Here is a 14,700-nt window from a genome sequence, read left to right on the forward strand (position 1 = left end):
AACAAGAAAATTACACAAAAAGCCCTTAAAATATTGTCTCCTATGTTCCCGGGATGTCAGCTAATACAGTACGCTCTGTGCGGATGCTTAGCTGAAAATTTAAGCCTCAGAAAGCTTGAATTTACGAGGTTGGCTCACGGTATCATGGTATGCGAAAATGCCAGCTGACCTTCTGTACTTCGCATTTTTAACGAGAGATGTTTACCCTTCCGAAAATGAAAGTAGTTATAGTTTTCCAGTGTTAAGCCGAATTTTGAGCTGAAATTTTAACTGAGAAAACTTGAGATTTCCTTTAAAACCAATGCATCCCTCAATTCTAGCTATGCCCACCCCCCCCCCCCCCAGGCAATAATGGGGCATTTTCCACTCTGTCTATCCTGGGTGTCGGGAATAAGGCTTCCACCAAATTATCCCGGGGCATTCGACCATCTCGATTTTACACTTTAATAAAGCATTGTCGGTTTTTTAATGACCAATTCATTGGCAAATGCGGTAAGTTTCTCAGTTGAATACGTTTAGATGGTTCCTAGGACACAAATGCGGGCGGCCGGGATTGCTAGAGCACCAGAATGCACTTTTTTTACAATTCTACAGGAAATAAGACCTAGCTGGCTAGCTAGTATTAATTTTGGCTTTACCCCAGGGCTTGAACAACTAGTTTGTCCCTGTCGAGGGGAATTTGCCAGTTTGTTTTTGAAAAAAAATAATCCTAATAGACCCTTCTCCAAAATGGTGGCCGAAAATTCAAATAAGTTAAAATTAAAAACGTATGCCAGCACTAGAAAAGGGCACTTTAACTTTAGTAACCCTGCAAAGTTTCAGCATATCAGGCGTAATATCAGCTGAGAAAATGTAAGTTGAAAAATGAAAAATTTACAGACGTTTGTATGACAAGGGGTATGACGTATACCCCCAGTCATACAAACGTCACTCTGTAAAGTTGTCAAATTTCATATTACATTTCCTAAGCTGATATAACACCTAATATGCTGAAACTTTGCAAGGTTGCTAAAGTAACTTAGGTGCTCTTTCCATTGTTGGTATCAGTTTTTCATGCAGTTCCATTTTAACTCATTCAAATCTGTTGCCGCCATTTTGGAGAAGGGTCTATTTCCGGTGGTCCTCCCCCTCCCCAGGGGGGAAGGGGCTACACAGGAAGAACTGCGTGGAAATGACTGATGCATAAATCCGAATTTCCGAAGCGATTATTACAGGTCATTTACGTGTAAAGCCGGCGGTCCCAACTATGTCCACTGAAACGAACCGTTGTTTGCCCCTGGATAAAGTTTTGTTGTTGTTAGTGTGTTTGTTTAGTTGTTGTCGTCGTCGTTATTGTTGTTTCCTATTTGCGACTTACCTTTTTAAAAACTTGTTATCTTCGTTTCTCCTCGCACGATTTTTCCCAGGAAATGTTTGTAGGAATTTTATTGGGCGGGGCGCCGGTTCGATTCCTCCAATACCTCCACTTCAGAAAATCAGCTGATCGCTGGATGCAGTGGTTTTACTTGGCGCGAGCCATTACCACCCACGCTCAAGCCGGTGAAGTCACGTGGAGACAAGCTAATATATTCTAATAGCAACAAATACGGCTTGTTTTTAAAACGGCTGTCTGAATTTGTTCTTGGTTTTCTAGGAGTGATATCTTTAAAGATAAAGCGGTAGTTTTCGTTTGTCTTCTTTGTATGTAAGCTTGTGTATGACGAACAGGCTATTCATCGTAAAATTGTACAATTTTTCAACGATCTGGAAATTCATCAGCCGGGTGCTGTTCTCTGCAGACTTCGGTGAATGCCTTGATCAGAATTTAGACAGACCAGAAGCAAGTAAGCCTATAACATTTATGCAATTTTCATGTCCATGTTTTGGTAGAGTGTGTCAAGTTTCATCACCTTGCAGGTTTTTTGTAGCTTTTTAGACGCGCTCGCTTGATGTACAACTGTTACATAATTCATAACGCTTAGAATGTACAAACGTGATGCACGACATCTTTGTTGTCGTTGATATTTGCGCCGTGGAACTTTTATTTTAAATTTTTTGATGATAAAGCGCTAAAATATCTCTTTTGTTAGATGAGAACTTTATGGGCAAAACGCAGTTTATACGGCGCGTTTCAGCGAAGTGAAACGGAGCCTTGTGCTTGCATTGTTTACATAACATAGTTGTGCAATACCCCGCTGAGGCCAAGAATTAAGTTTTTTGCATGAATGAACAGTTTATTTTTGTCGTAAATGGTAAAAGCCTTTCATTTTGCTGATCAAAAGTTGTTTTTTGTGCCAAAAAAATCACGTTCGTTCTGCTTCTAATCTGACCTGCGAGCGAAACAACAAAACGCAATTGTTTGGATGTAAGCTTATTAAGTTTGGCTTCAAAGGTCGTGCATTGTCTGGGTTTAAATTTAGCTACTTTACACGTGATTTGGTGTTATTTCAATTTCGAACGCCGAGTGATCATCAAGATTAGATTTTCCTTGCCTGGAGGCCATTTTTAAAATGCCGGACTTTTGGTAGTCATTCTTGCCAAAATAATCTGCCCTCACGCGTACAAGGCCTGAACTTGTGCACGCGTTAAACTTTGCACGTTTTTGCGCACTCCAGTGCGGAAACTTGGATTATTTTCGGTCTTCATGTGTCTGCGAATTTTTCAAAAATGCCACGTCACGTTTATGGGTGGCTGTGGTGCAAAAATCAAAACAGCAAGGGAGGGTGAAGAAGCAGGGAGAGGAGGGTATAATTGACTATGCTGTTTTGAAAGGAGAGCCATTTCGTTAGCTAAACAAGAAAAGTTTGACGAAAATTTCTTACACCTTTAAGCCCCAGGATCAAACTGCATATTTATACATTTTATGCCTCTGTTTTCCTATGGTACAAGAGAGAGAATTTGCTTCAATGTTAGGACATTTGGCATTTGTCGATCATTTTCTCCATTCACATGACTTGCCTATAATTCATTAAGTGGGGAAATTTTAAAAAGACAGTAGATGCTGGTAACTATTGTGCTGTTCCAAAAAATATCCATACACCCCCAGGGAAGGTTTTTGTTTTGCACCCCCAGTCCCCCCGGGAAATTCCAGTTTTGCTTCATACTTTGCTACTAAAATTTTGACTTGTTAGACCCTCCCCCTAGGAATGTTCAATGACCTTCCATGGGTGGGTTTGATTTTTTTTGGAACTGCACATTGGTAACAGAACTTCTTTTGACTCCTTTACAGTTCATACATGGTATTTTTTAAGCCACTATAGCTTAGCTCTAACTAGAATTTCTTTGAGAGATTTGCATGTTAACCGCTTCCATTGTGATCATCTGAATTTTACAACCATAAAAACACTCAGAAAAGATTAACGCGTGCTTTAATTAACCTACCATAACAAATTTTTACAGTGAAACTTCCCATTTCTGTTTGAATACCTGTTAAAATGAAACTACCAAAAAATACAAGCCAAAGCTTTATACTTAGCATGGTGATGTGGAGAATGTTCATGATAAAGGCTGATTGATAGCCTGCGAATACAGCCGCCTCTCATTCGCTTCCGCTACTACGTGCGAAACGCGAAGAGAGAAAACTAAGTATAAACCGGGGGAAAATTCAGCATGATGTTCTCTGGCTAAATTCAACATACACAACATTTGAATAATTTGCGGCGTCTCAACCTCGGATTTGAAAAAGAGTGGTTAAGTTTCGGGCTCGAATTTTAATGAGGGTCGCAGTGTCTCAGATTTTACCATTCTTTACTTCTAAATTAGGGTGATTCAATAATTTTTTTATTATTATTATTCATGTCATAGCTTAGGAGGCTATTATGTTTTAATATTTATCAGGTGTTGTCATGGTGGTAGGCAAGTTAGTTAGGACCTGACATTATGCAATGGTAGAAATCAATATTGAAGCCAGCAATACTGAGCATGCTTATTTCAAATAAACTAAATTTTCTTTTGTTTCACAGCTACAATATGTTTACTGTCAGTGATGAGAGCATCGTCTGTACAGCAGTGAACCGTCCAAGGATGGAAGGAGTGCAAATCCGTTCCTACCATGATTCAGATTATGCTGATTGCCGAGTGATATTTACAGAGGGCATGCAACAGCTTGTCAACCTTGTCACTCGCGTTGTCTTTCCAAAATACTTGTGGTACGTTGCCATGGCAATGATTCTTGCAGTTGTGGCATCCATAAAGTGGTCGATGTGGATTTTAATTTTGAGCGCGTTTGCCTCGCTTGTGTTGTTGGCACTTTTGTACATTGATATCTACTTTGAGTGTTGGAAGTTCATTAGTTACTGCCTCAAAACAGACTTGATCGACATCAACAAGTCGTATATGTTGAGTGACGGTGGTCACATGTGGGTTGCCGAGTGGCAAGGTAAAGTTGTGGGGATGGTAGGACTTGCTGTCGATGAAAAACAGCAACCAGGAATTGCAGAGTTGCAGAGGATGTCTGTGTCGTCAACTTGTAGGAAAATGGGTGTTGGAAGGAAGTTACTGGAAGAGCTCATCAGACACGCAAAACAACAGAGACTTAAGAAAATTGTTTTGACCACCACTAGTGCACAAGCACCAGCTGTTGGACTTTATAAGAAATATGGCTTTAGACTGGCTGGAGTGTTTCCATATCCTCAAAAGATTCTTGGTGATCTGGAATATTGGTCATTTGACCTTGAGCTCTAACTGAAGGCCTAATATACAGTCGCATGACCAACCTGTTGTGCTTTTTAGATCGCTTTTGCTGTTTTGGCTCAGATTTGCCAGATTTTTTGCCTCAATTTCTTTATGAGATATTGCCCCTTAAGATCTTTTCACGGCTTTTTTGTGGTTCATTTGGAGTAACCTGAAATCCATGATTGGGGCAAGACTTGCGTTTTTCTTACAAGTCAAAGCAAATTTTTAAAGCAGGGGATGAAAAATAAAGACAACGTTTCTGGAAGGAATTGAAGGACAATAAATTGCAAATGGCTCGACGAATCTAAGCCAAAACAGCAGAAGACATTGTTAATAGCAGTATATAGTACAAAGAAGTGTGATTACCCTGTAAATATCTACATATAAATTCATCCTTCGTTCAGGATAGTTGTGCCACTCCCTCAATATGATATAAAGAAGTGGTAGCATATGGTGTTTCTATCTCGGCCAGTTACCAAACCCTTTTCTTCAGTTATTAGATGTACATAAACCATAAACAAAACAGGAAAATGGCAGTAATTAATTATGTTGCAGCCCTTTGACCATTAAATGTAAATGTTGTGATCTATTTGGCAAAAACATTGTCACAAAACAAGAATTTACTGGGATACTGTGTAATGTTATGACCTTAGCATTAAAGTACATATTTAGACACCTTTAAATCAAGTTTGTTTATGGGTACAACATGCATGCTTTTAAACATAAAGGTCTCCTGTTAAGTCACGTACCTGGGGCTTTGTCTACTTGTTTTCATTCAAGAGGATTGGGGTACTCGGGAATGCGACTGGTTTGCAAACCGGGTCTCATACTGTGATTGAACTTTGCCAGCTATTGCAGTGCTTCTGATTAATTGGTGTGTAACCAACTGTAGTGCATTAAAGATCAATTTTTGTTATTTTAGCTCAGCTTTTGCATGTGGCCTTGAATTTCTTAAGGAAACATAATGCTCCAATGTTTTATCCCACGCTTCATTTGTAATAAGGTCCTATGATTATGGGTACGATTTCCATTTTTATCGCAAAATAAAGTGCAAAGTAGCGGACAAAACATTGGAGCAATATTTCCTGAGGGAAACTGTGATTAATCTGAGCTAAAAGAACAAACTAGGCAATCTGAAATGCGCTATAGGTCGCTTGTGATCCAAGGCCTTCAATTTAAACTCCGCCTTGTCTCTATTCCTGTCTTGTTCTTGGTAGTAAAATGTGCAGTTCCAGAAAAAAGTCCATATCCACCGTACCCCAAGGAAGGTCATAATATTTTTTGGAAATAACCCATTTTACAGTTGTGTGCTTGGTGACCTGGCCTTGGAGTGGAAGCAAGGCTGGGGTTGACCGTGTTTTGATACAAACCTCACTACTTTTCATATGTAGATCATGCTGTTGTTATGCTAACTAGTTTTCATTTACATATGAAAACCAGTGAGGTCTGTTCACCCCCAGCCTTGCTTCCAATCCAAGGCCAGGTCACTAAGCACACAACTGTAAAATGGCCTATTCCAAAGGGAAGGTGGGGGAGGGGGAGGGGGAGGGGAGAATGGGGGGGGGGGGTTCTTTAAAGTCCAAATTTTAGAAGCAAAGTATGAAACTAAACTGGAATTTCTCTGGGGGAGGATGGGTGCAAAACAAAAAATTTCCATGGGTGGAGTATACAATTAGATATTTTTTGCAACTGCACATTATGCCAAGTGTACTTGAGTCTGTCTCTTTGCTTACTCTCTGTTAACTTTGTTTACGCTGTCAGGTGTTCATTGCGCAGTGATGCCATTCATTAATCCTTCCCCAGCAGTCATCAGCAACTATTATCTCATCATGCCATCACTGCTAAATCGGACAAGGGTTATGAGAATAATGAAAATGGTCACAAGGACAAACACATGTCTTAATTGAATCTCCTAGTTGTGCTACAAGAAATACATAAAAGAGTACATGTGTTGATATAATTTGGGGCTAACTGAACAAGGCAACAGTTTACAATTACAATTCTTTACTAACCTCTTTTTCACGCTCCGTGCTGTGAGTTCAGGATTCCCGTTTCTTCCTATTGATCATGATTTATGGCCCCGCGCACACATATTAATGGAAAACACATTACGGACCTTAAATTCAGTTAGTAAGAGGTATATATCAAGAAAATTCTCTTCCATATTACCAGTCTTTACCCAGAGTCCTCAGGCTTTTGGTCAGTGGGTAGGCGCCAGGAGAGACTGGAGAATTCGAAAAAATATATTTTTTTTTGATTGGCTGCACCGTAACGACTTGCATTGTTTTAGATTCCAGTTCCAGGAGGGTCAGTACTTCATGTAAGCCTGAGGACTCTGTACGTAATTTTTTTGTTTGATCATGTGATATCGAATCGATTTTTGGACTCCCGACAAATATTCATAGAAAAGTTGCCAAACGAATCAGTGGGTCCAAAAACCTCCACTGGGACACATTTTGGAACTCCTAAGGGACCAGAGACAAAGAAATAGACCAAAGATGAAGTTAGGGTTAGGGTTGGAGTTGGGGTTAAAACGCTAAATGTTTGTCAGCCATTATTTGTGTATAAAAATCAGTTCCAAGGGAGTTTTTCGACACAGCGAGTTCCTTGAGGACAAAGACGAGTGAAAAATGACGACTTGGAAATTTTGTCATTTTTGGCCAAATAGCGAATCCCACCCCCCTCCCCCACACACACCCCTTCCCTCCCATTGGAAAGAATTCGATGTTTGGTCTACCCACAAATATTCATAGAAAAGCGGACAAACAAATCAGTGTGTCCGCGCGCGTACATGACTGGGATGAAGTGTTAAATGGGCACTGTCACGACGATTTTGCTATATCTTGTTTAAAACTGCTCAAATATTTGACAAAGAAACCTTTTTCTGACATGAAATTGCTGTTGGAGCACCGCGAAGAAAATATAAGATTTATCCGGGGAAAAGCAAATTATAAGCAGTTTTTGGAGACATCTCTACAATACACAGGAAAAACTTGAAAAAATTGGTCAATTTTTTTCAAGTTACAATCCATTTTCATCCTAGCCATCCGCAGCCAAATATAATTAATACTAGTTTCTGTGCATTTTTAGGGTTATTGTTAACAAAACTGAACCATTATTTTGCCGTTTCCATCGATTCGAAAATGTTTTTTGGCTATTCAAAGTGACCCAAAAAATCGGTGACACTGCTCCTCTAACCAGCCGCCATTTTGAGAAGTGGATAGCTTGTACCCAGAGTCCTCAGGCTCTTTGGCCAGCGGTTGGTCGCCCGGAGACTCTGGGGTACTGGAATTTTATATTACCGCAGGATTTCTGCGGTAAAACAATGGAAGCCGTTGCCGAGCTACAACAGAGCAGCCAATCAAAAAATTTAAAGATTTTCGAATTCTCCAGAGTCTTTCCTGGCGCCCACCCGCTGACCAAAAAAAGCCTGAGGACTCTGGGTACGAGATTGCTTGAGGGGCCCCAAGAAATCACACACGCATGCGCCCTTATTGTCAACTCGTTTTAATCCATTGTTGCACTGGCAACTACTAAATTGTACAACTCATTTTCACGACATTGAAATACTTTATACACATTATGTAATAAATTACAACAAAATGAAGTACGCTTGCACCTCACGCAGTATAGAGCAATAAAAATGGACCACTTACAATGGATGGCAATCTGGAACCTTTACGATTCTTTGGGAGTATAAAATAATGCCGATTCTTGCTCGACGAAGTGGTAAAAACTAACTCCATAATATTCTTTTTTATCATTATTTTTTAAGATCCTCCACTTCCACAGAAATCAAGTAACCACACTTTGATTAAGTTGTCATCGTTACGACTAGTTTCATGAGCATGCGAAAACACAGCTCTAATTTTCACCTAATTTTTTTTATTTTTCTCATTTTCAATCTAAATCGCTTAAATAATTAATTTATTCTCCTATTTGGTAATAAATTAGACTGACTGACAAAACCATACGCTGTTTTATTTGCCTATAAATTATTTACTCTATAACCTTGTAATAAATTAATGACTGCGTAATTATAATGTGCAAATCACCTATGAACAAAACTGAGTAACAACTGTCACGAAATAATGATGTGACCAGCTTCATAGTCGAACGGTCTTGTCACGCAATCTATTTGCCTAAGCAACGTTCGTGACAAAGAAAGTGAGCAGGAAACTGACTTGTGACGAATGTTTGAATAAATTTAGACAGTTCACTGTCCCCTTAACCTCCCACGCAAACGTTCTTAGGGGTTCGTCACGCGTTCCTGACGGGCAGGAACGCGTGACGAACCCCTAAGAACGTCTGCGTGGGAGGCTACTGTCCCCTATTCTTCTCAGTGATTGCCGTCATCGCACGTTTCTATCGAACGCCGGCATCTTGCTTTTACATGTTGGACACAACATGGGAGGATACTAGTTGGAAAAACTATCGAGTGGGGAGGGGTACGCCCTGACAGAGCCCCCCTCGGTAGTTTGGGACTCATATTCCAGGTTGAATTCAAGATGAGGAAGCAAGATGGCGGTCGTTTGATCGGAGTGTACTGTCTCGACGATTACACTGAAAACAGGAGACTCTAAACAGTCTAGAATAAACCTGAAAATGATACATATGTACAAAACACATCCGCGTACGAAACCTAGTCTTCATCTTGAGGAATACGGTATAAATGCAGGTTAACGAAAAAAAAATCTCCTAATTTCACAACAGCAGGCTGTGTAGTATTTCTACTGACAAGTGTACACTGGCAACAAGTGCTATCAAATCTTGGTGCCATACACTTTATCTCGCGTCCAAATGTTAAGGCGTACGATCATGTTTAATGTAAACCAAGTTACTTCTGGTAAAATACTTCTGGTTAATGTTACTTCCGGTAGATTCACTTCCGGTAATCTTATAACCCTCTTAAATAAATGACGAGCAGAAGTCGTCACGTGTGCGCTTCCCAGGATGCCTCAAAAGTAATAGAACTAATCACGTGGTTTGACAATCCACTCGGCGTAAGGATTGACTTTTCGCAAGGCCATCATGTTTGTATCATGGTCCAGACACCGTTCACCTGCAGATAAGGAAAAATACATTTTATAGACGGCTCCTCACGGGAAATAAAACTTTCAACGAGAGCAGGAGAACTGTGTCCTGTGAATTTGGTAAGTATGTCACGTTTTAGTCACCTCGAATGAAATTCAAGCCCCCTCCTCCTCCCCCCAAAAAAGTTTTCTTTGCATTAGACACGAGTTGTTTTTTTTTCTTTTTAAAAACGGTTTGAGGCACTCCATAGTGTCATTGAAGGTTCGCAGAGTTTGACAGAATTTTAGTCAATCTGATTGAACTCGTTTCAGATGTTGACAGAATTTTCTGCCAAGTAATTAAAAATCATCTTGGTGCGACCGGCGCATACTCCGATTTTCGCTGTAGCAAATTTGCCTTTTGGCTTATCGAAATGCTAACAAAAAGAGATCATTGGCGTACGGTCCTCTTTAAGTTTTTTTAAGAGCTAATGAAAAGCATTTTTATCTCTTACCTATGTTTCCTCCAGCTTCGTAGAGATGATAATTATCAGAAGCAAACTTGTTGTTATTGTGAGGATTGAGACAGTTCCGATAGGAATCACTCGTTTGACTTTCGGAAAGTTTTCGGTTCTCGTTCATCTCGTTCGGGCCGTCGGACGGTGACGGGCGTCTTCGGAACTTGGAGACAATGTCGCCTGCTCGCATGCTGTCGGTGAGTTGTATCGCCATAAGAACCTTGTTCAGCAGGGGAGCCTTGACTCTTATGATGTTGTTTTCGATATCAGCCTACGAGAAGACGAGAACAAAACAAAATTAATCCTTCATTGACATTGACATTTATTTGCCTTTTTTCCCCAATACATATTGACAATTAATCCATTTAACAAATCGACGGCAGTTTTCTATGGTCTATACTCTTTTATTAAAAACTGCATCATTGTATAATGCAATTCGAGGGATTTGATTGGCTTAGCGGCCATGGTATATGAGCAATTATACCATGGCCGAGAAATGGCGACCATTAAATTGCCTTCTGGTCGTTCTTGCACAGCAAAATCAGTAAGATCTAGCAATATTTCTCGGTTGTTTTTAATAAAACAATTATTCCACTTGCGCTTGTTGGATATGAGATGATTATAGCCAACTCGGCGCTACGCGCCTCGTTGGCTATCTATCATCTCATATCCAACGCGCGCTCGTGGAATAATTGTTAAATAGACCATAAAATGACGTGAAAAAATGTTCAAAACTCAAGTGGAACCAGGAGCCGCAGGCGAGTGGTTTCACTGCCAAGTTTTGGACATTTTATGGCGTCATTTTATGGTCTATAAGAGTATAGACCATAGAAAACTGCAGTCGATTTGTTTTTTACAATAACATGGAAAAAGTACGAGCGGCAATTTTTTTCGTTGAGAAAGCGCGCGCGTTACATCTGACGTCATTTTTATTGTCTGTATTCTTATAGACAATATCTACGAGCCAATCAGCGCGCGGGAATTTGGACAGTTATTGTAAAAAATTTAATGTGTGGCGAGGTGACCTCTAGAAACCACCAGGCTTATAGTTGAGGCCACCTCGTACGTAAAAATGTGCTTACATAGATAGTGCTACAAGTGTGCGGCTTTGCCAATTCAGTAATTATTTTACTAAAAACTCTAGTAGTTTTTTCTTAAAGTTGGGAAAACTTGACAGAGAAGTGATTGTAACAGGAAGGGAATTCCAGATCTTTGGACCTTGGTAAAGAATTGTGATTTTTTTCAGATTAGTTCGGCAATGATGCACGCGATAATTGTTGGCTGTTCTGGTGCTATAGCCATGAATTTCACTGTTTGTAAAAAACAAGTTGAAAAACAATGGAGGCAAAAGGTTGTTATGATAACAGTACATAAATTTCGCTATTTGAAACGTCTTCAAATAGCACTAACAATGGCCAGCATCTAAATAAACTTCTTCTTATAACATCACGAGTTGATCAAACATGCAGGTTACGAAAATAAAGGGAATGATCACCAAAAAAAAAAACAATTTCCATATTTTAACGAATTCTCCCAACTAGCTCTATACGAGATCAATGGAGGACAGTGAGGAGAAGATGTACTTTGATATTACGGCTCAAAGGGTAAAGTGACATTGAACTTATTTTTCAACGGCAACGCACGCACCAGTGTTAGAGTCCATACAAGCTCTTGAAGAAAGGCAAGCTTAAGTACAGGGCTAAACGGATAGCACGGATAAAATTGCAGCCATCCGCTATTGCAGTGTGTACTTACGTCCATCAAGGTCATGGGCCCTTCTCCTGCGGAATTCTTCTTTTGGGGAGAACTGCCAAGTACATCACTTCGAGCGCGCTTTGCAAGAAGCTTTCGCACCTGTGGAAACACAGCAAGTTGTGACTGTTAAAATGAGCACTTCTCGTTGCTTACCATCGTAGTTAATCCAAACGTAGAAAACAAAAACCCCTGTAGGAAATGAACGAATATAAACGAACAAACCAAAGAAAAAACGAACGAGCCAACGAACGCAAGAAAGGGCGAATGGACGATCAAACGAACCACGTTGTGGTTCAAACATAAACGGGCGTATAGCACCATCTGAACTGATATCTGGCTCGAGAACTGAATCGCTGTCACAAATGATAACCTCTACTCCCGCCATCTTTCACTCATGGTCTTATGTGACGTCATAACCTCGTTTCCGTTAAGCAACAAAGATGGCTGCTCACGAGACCAAATCCTCGATTAACGACTAAGAAATTGGTAACAGGGTACATTAATGTTATTTCCTGTTATTTCATTGCCTAAACTTGCGTTTTAGGTCAAACTCTTCTAGACCTTTGTGTTCCTTTGACGAACATTCGAACGACCTATCAAAGGAAGGAACGAGCGAAGAAACGAAAATAATAAACTTACTGCTTTAGCGTCCTTGGCTTTCTTATTTCCTTCTGCTTCATATAAATATCGCACCTGCATCACCATAAACCCAGGAATCTACGTATTAAAAAAAAAAATTGTCATTGTACCGACACAACGTCTTACACTCCGGTAGCTGCTTCATTTTAGACCTAAAAAAAATTTAAATTAAAGGCGACAGAGGCATGACCATTTTCCACAGCGATAACAACCCTTGAACAGAATCAGAAACTTGGTACTATGTTCAATCGTCCGCTTAGAACAGGTAATTGCTTCCGAAAATAAAAGTCGCATTGGAGATAATGTGATGGTGGTGAATAAATAAGAATGATGTATAATTAGTAACTGACACAGGCAAACTCGGAAAAAAAAAAAAATGGCCTTGCTCCCACGAGTCTCCTGTAGCTCAGTGGGAGAGCATCCGAACTAGTAATCGGAAGGTCTTAGGTACGACTCCAGATAGGAGCACTCGGATTTTTTCCGAGTATGCCTGTGTCATTTACTGATTAATATATCATTCTCAAGAGACACTGTTTGTATGTGGTTGGGGACATGGCACACTAGGAGTGCAACAATAATTTATGTCGGGGTTAATGCCACACTAAAATTGGAAAATTACAAGGTAAAAACTATGTACAACAATATCAACAATATTCTGAATAAAAAACAAGATTTTGATATTGAGAACTACATGTACGAATATACATGTTAATCGTTCCTTTAAAAATTTATCCGTGAGGGCACGTTTAAAAGATAGAAGCTTGAACTACACTCTGGTTTTTTTTTTTTAATAAGAACGTCTAATTTTGGAGCTGAGGCTGAACGTTCTAATATTTTTTTGCGATTTGAGGCTGAAAACGTTCTTAAGATGTTCTTAGATTACATGGTATACACTACATGTGTTTCTGTAAATCAATGTAGACGTGCCCAGGAAACTTATCAATGTACATTGCCTGCTGAGATATGGTATCAAGAACTGCTGATTATGACAAACCGAGATTAGCAAAATAAAAACATTCTTACTCGACTCTCAACCTGAGGAATGTTCTTAATACGTTCTTAAAATTTTGGTTAATCTCAGCCTTGACGTTCTTAGAAAAATGTTCTTATAAAAAAAACAGAGTGTATTCCAGATTTGTACAGCTTGAACTAAGACTGATCGTCCACCTTCTGTTGCCCTACTGCCAATTACACTTTACAAAGCCAAAGTTACGATTAAGCAAACTAAAAACCACGCCACTCACCGTCCAAAGAATAGCTTGATACTTGATTAACATTCTTACAATATTCACAGTGCCCTGAGCTTGTTTGATTTCTTGTAGCGTCGGCTGGGCCTTGTTGGTACAGAGGAACAGATTGGGCGCCATGATCATTGCCACGCTGTTTAAACCCATCTTGTTGTGTTTTTCATGAGCCACTATTCGACTCAAGAAGTGAACGAGAATCTGAGAGAAAAGGTACATAAAGTAAAACGATTTATTCACCAATGTGGAGGTAAATATCTACCAAATTAACAATTATTCCACTTGCGCTTGGTGGATATGAGATGTGTTGGCTATAATCATCTCATATCCAACAAGTGCAACAACAAGTGCAAGTGGAATAATTTTTTCTTATAAGCAATCAAGAAATATTGCTAGATCTTGTTGATTTCGCTTTGCAATAACAACCAGAAGGCAATTTAGTGGCGCTATTTCTCAGGCATGGTATAATGGCTCATATACCATGGCTGCTAAGCCAATCAAATTCCTGGAATTGCATTATACAATTATCCAGTTTTTAATACTTATTCACCGACTCTGAGGTGAATAACTGTTTTAGTATATTCCATAGCCATCCCAAATTAGTCATTTACTGAAAAGATATTTCAAGGAAGGTGACTCCTTGCCTTTGCTACTGCGCACACATTCTGCGCCTCTCGGAATGTGCCAACTAATTCAAAGGCATTTTTGCACGGTTTATGACTATGCGGGAAAAGAAGATCTTAGTAAGAAAATCGGGGGTAACCACAACCATTTTTCAGAGATAAAGCTTTTTACAATAATTGTTGCTTAATTATCTCTGGAAAATGTGTCACCGTCATTACCCCAATTTTCTTTTTCGATTTAAAAATCCCAACATCT

The 14,700-nt window shown here is 39.6% G+C and overlaps 3 protein-coding genes across 4 annotated transcripts in view; 1 reads left to right on the forward strand and 2 right to left on the reverse strand.

Annotated features, from left to right (window-relative positions):
* The window catches only part of LOC146462480 (uncharacterized), a 43,960-nt gene extending 42,522 nt beyond the window's left edge, over positions 1–1,438 (reverse strand). The window contains exon 1 of the mRNA XM_085085573.1: positions 1,358–1,438. The gene's annotated coding sequence lies outside the window, so the exon portion shown is untranslated. The remainder of the gene's footprint in view (positions 1–1,357) is intronic.
* A 137-nt stretch (positions 1,439–1,575) lies between these two features.
* Positions 1,576–5,336, forward strand: LOC146462482 (putative N-acetyltransferase camello). Its single transcript, XM_085085589.1, has 2 exons — positions 1,576–1,823; positions 3,942–5,336. The coding sequence occupies exon 2, from the start codon at positions 3,949–3,951 to the stop codon at positions 4,660–4,662; it is 714 nt and encodes a 237-aa protein (XP_084941715.1). The 5' UTR covers positions 1,576–1,823; positions 3,942–3,948; the 3' UTR covers positions 4,663–5,336.
* A 3,640-nt stretch (positions 5,337–8,976) lies between these two features.
* Positions 8,977–14,700, reverse strand: part of LOC146462483 (rho GTPase-activating protein 18-like) — a 34,381-nt gene continuing 28,657 nt past the window's right edge. For both annotated transcript variants that reach the window (XM_085085583.1, XM_085085584.1), the window contains 5 exons: positions 13,822–14,022; positions 12,578–12,655; positions 11,939–12,037; positions 10,181–10,454; positions 8,977–9,715 (listed from right to left, as the gene is read on the reverse strand). In XM_085085583.1, coding sequence (XP_084941709.1) covers positions 9,627–9,715; positions 10,181–10,454; positions 11,939–12,037; positions 12,578–12,655; positions 13,822–14,022 — 741 coding nt within the window. In that variant the 3' untranslated portion in view covers positions 8,977–9,626. The remainder of the gene's footprint in view (positions 9,716–10,180; positions 10,455–11,938; positions 12,038–12,577; positions 12,656–13,821; positions 14,023–14,700) is intronic.

The sequence above is a fragment of the Pavona decussata genome, unplaced genomic scaffold (genome assembly GCF_977016875.1).
Source record: "Pavona decussata unplaced genomic scaffold, jaPavDecu1.1 SCAFFOLD_187, whole genome shotgun sequence".
NCBI classification, from domain to species: domain Eukaryota; kingdom Metazoa; phylum Cnidaria; class Anthozoa; order Scleractinia; family Agariciidae; genus Pavona; species Pavona decussata.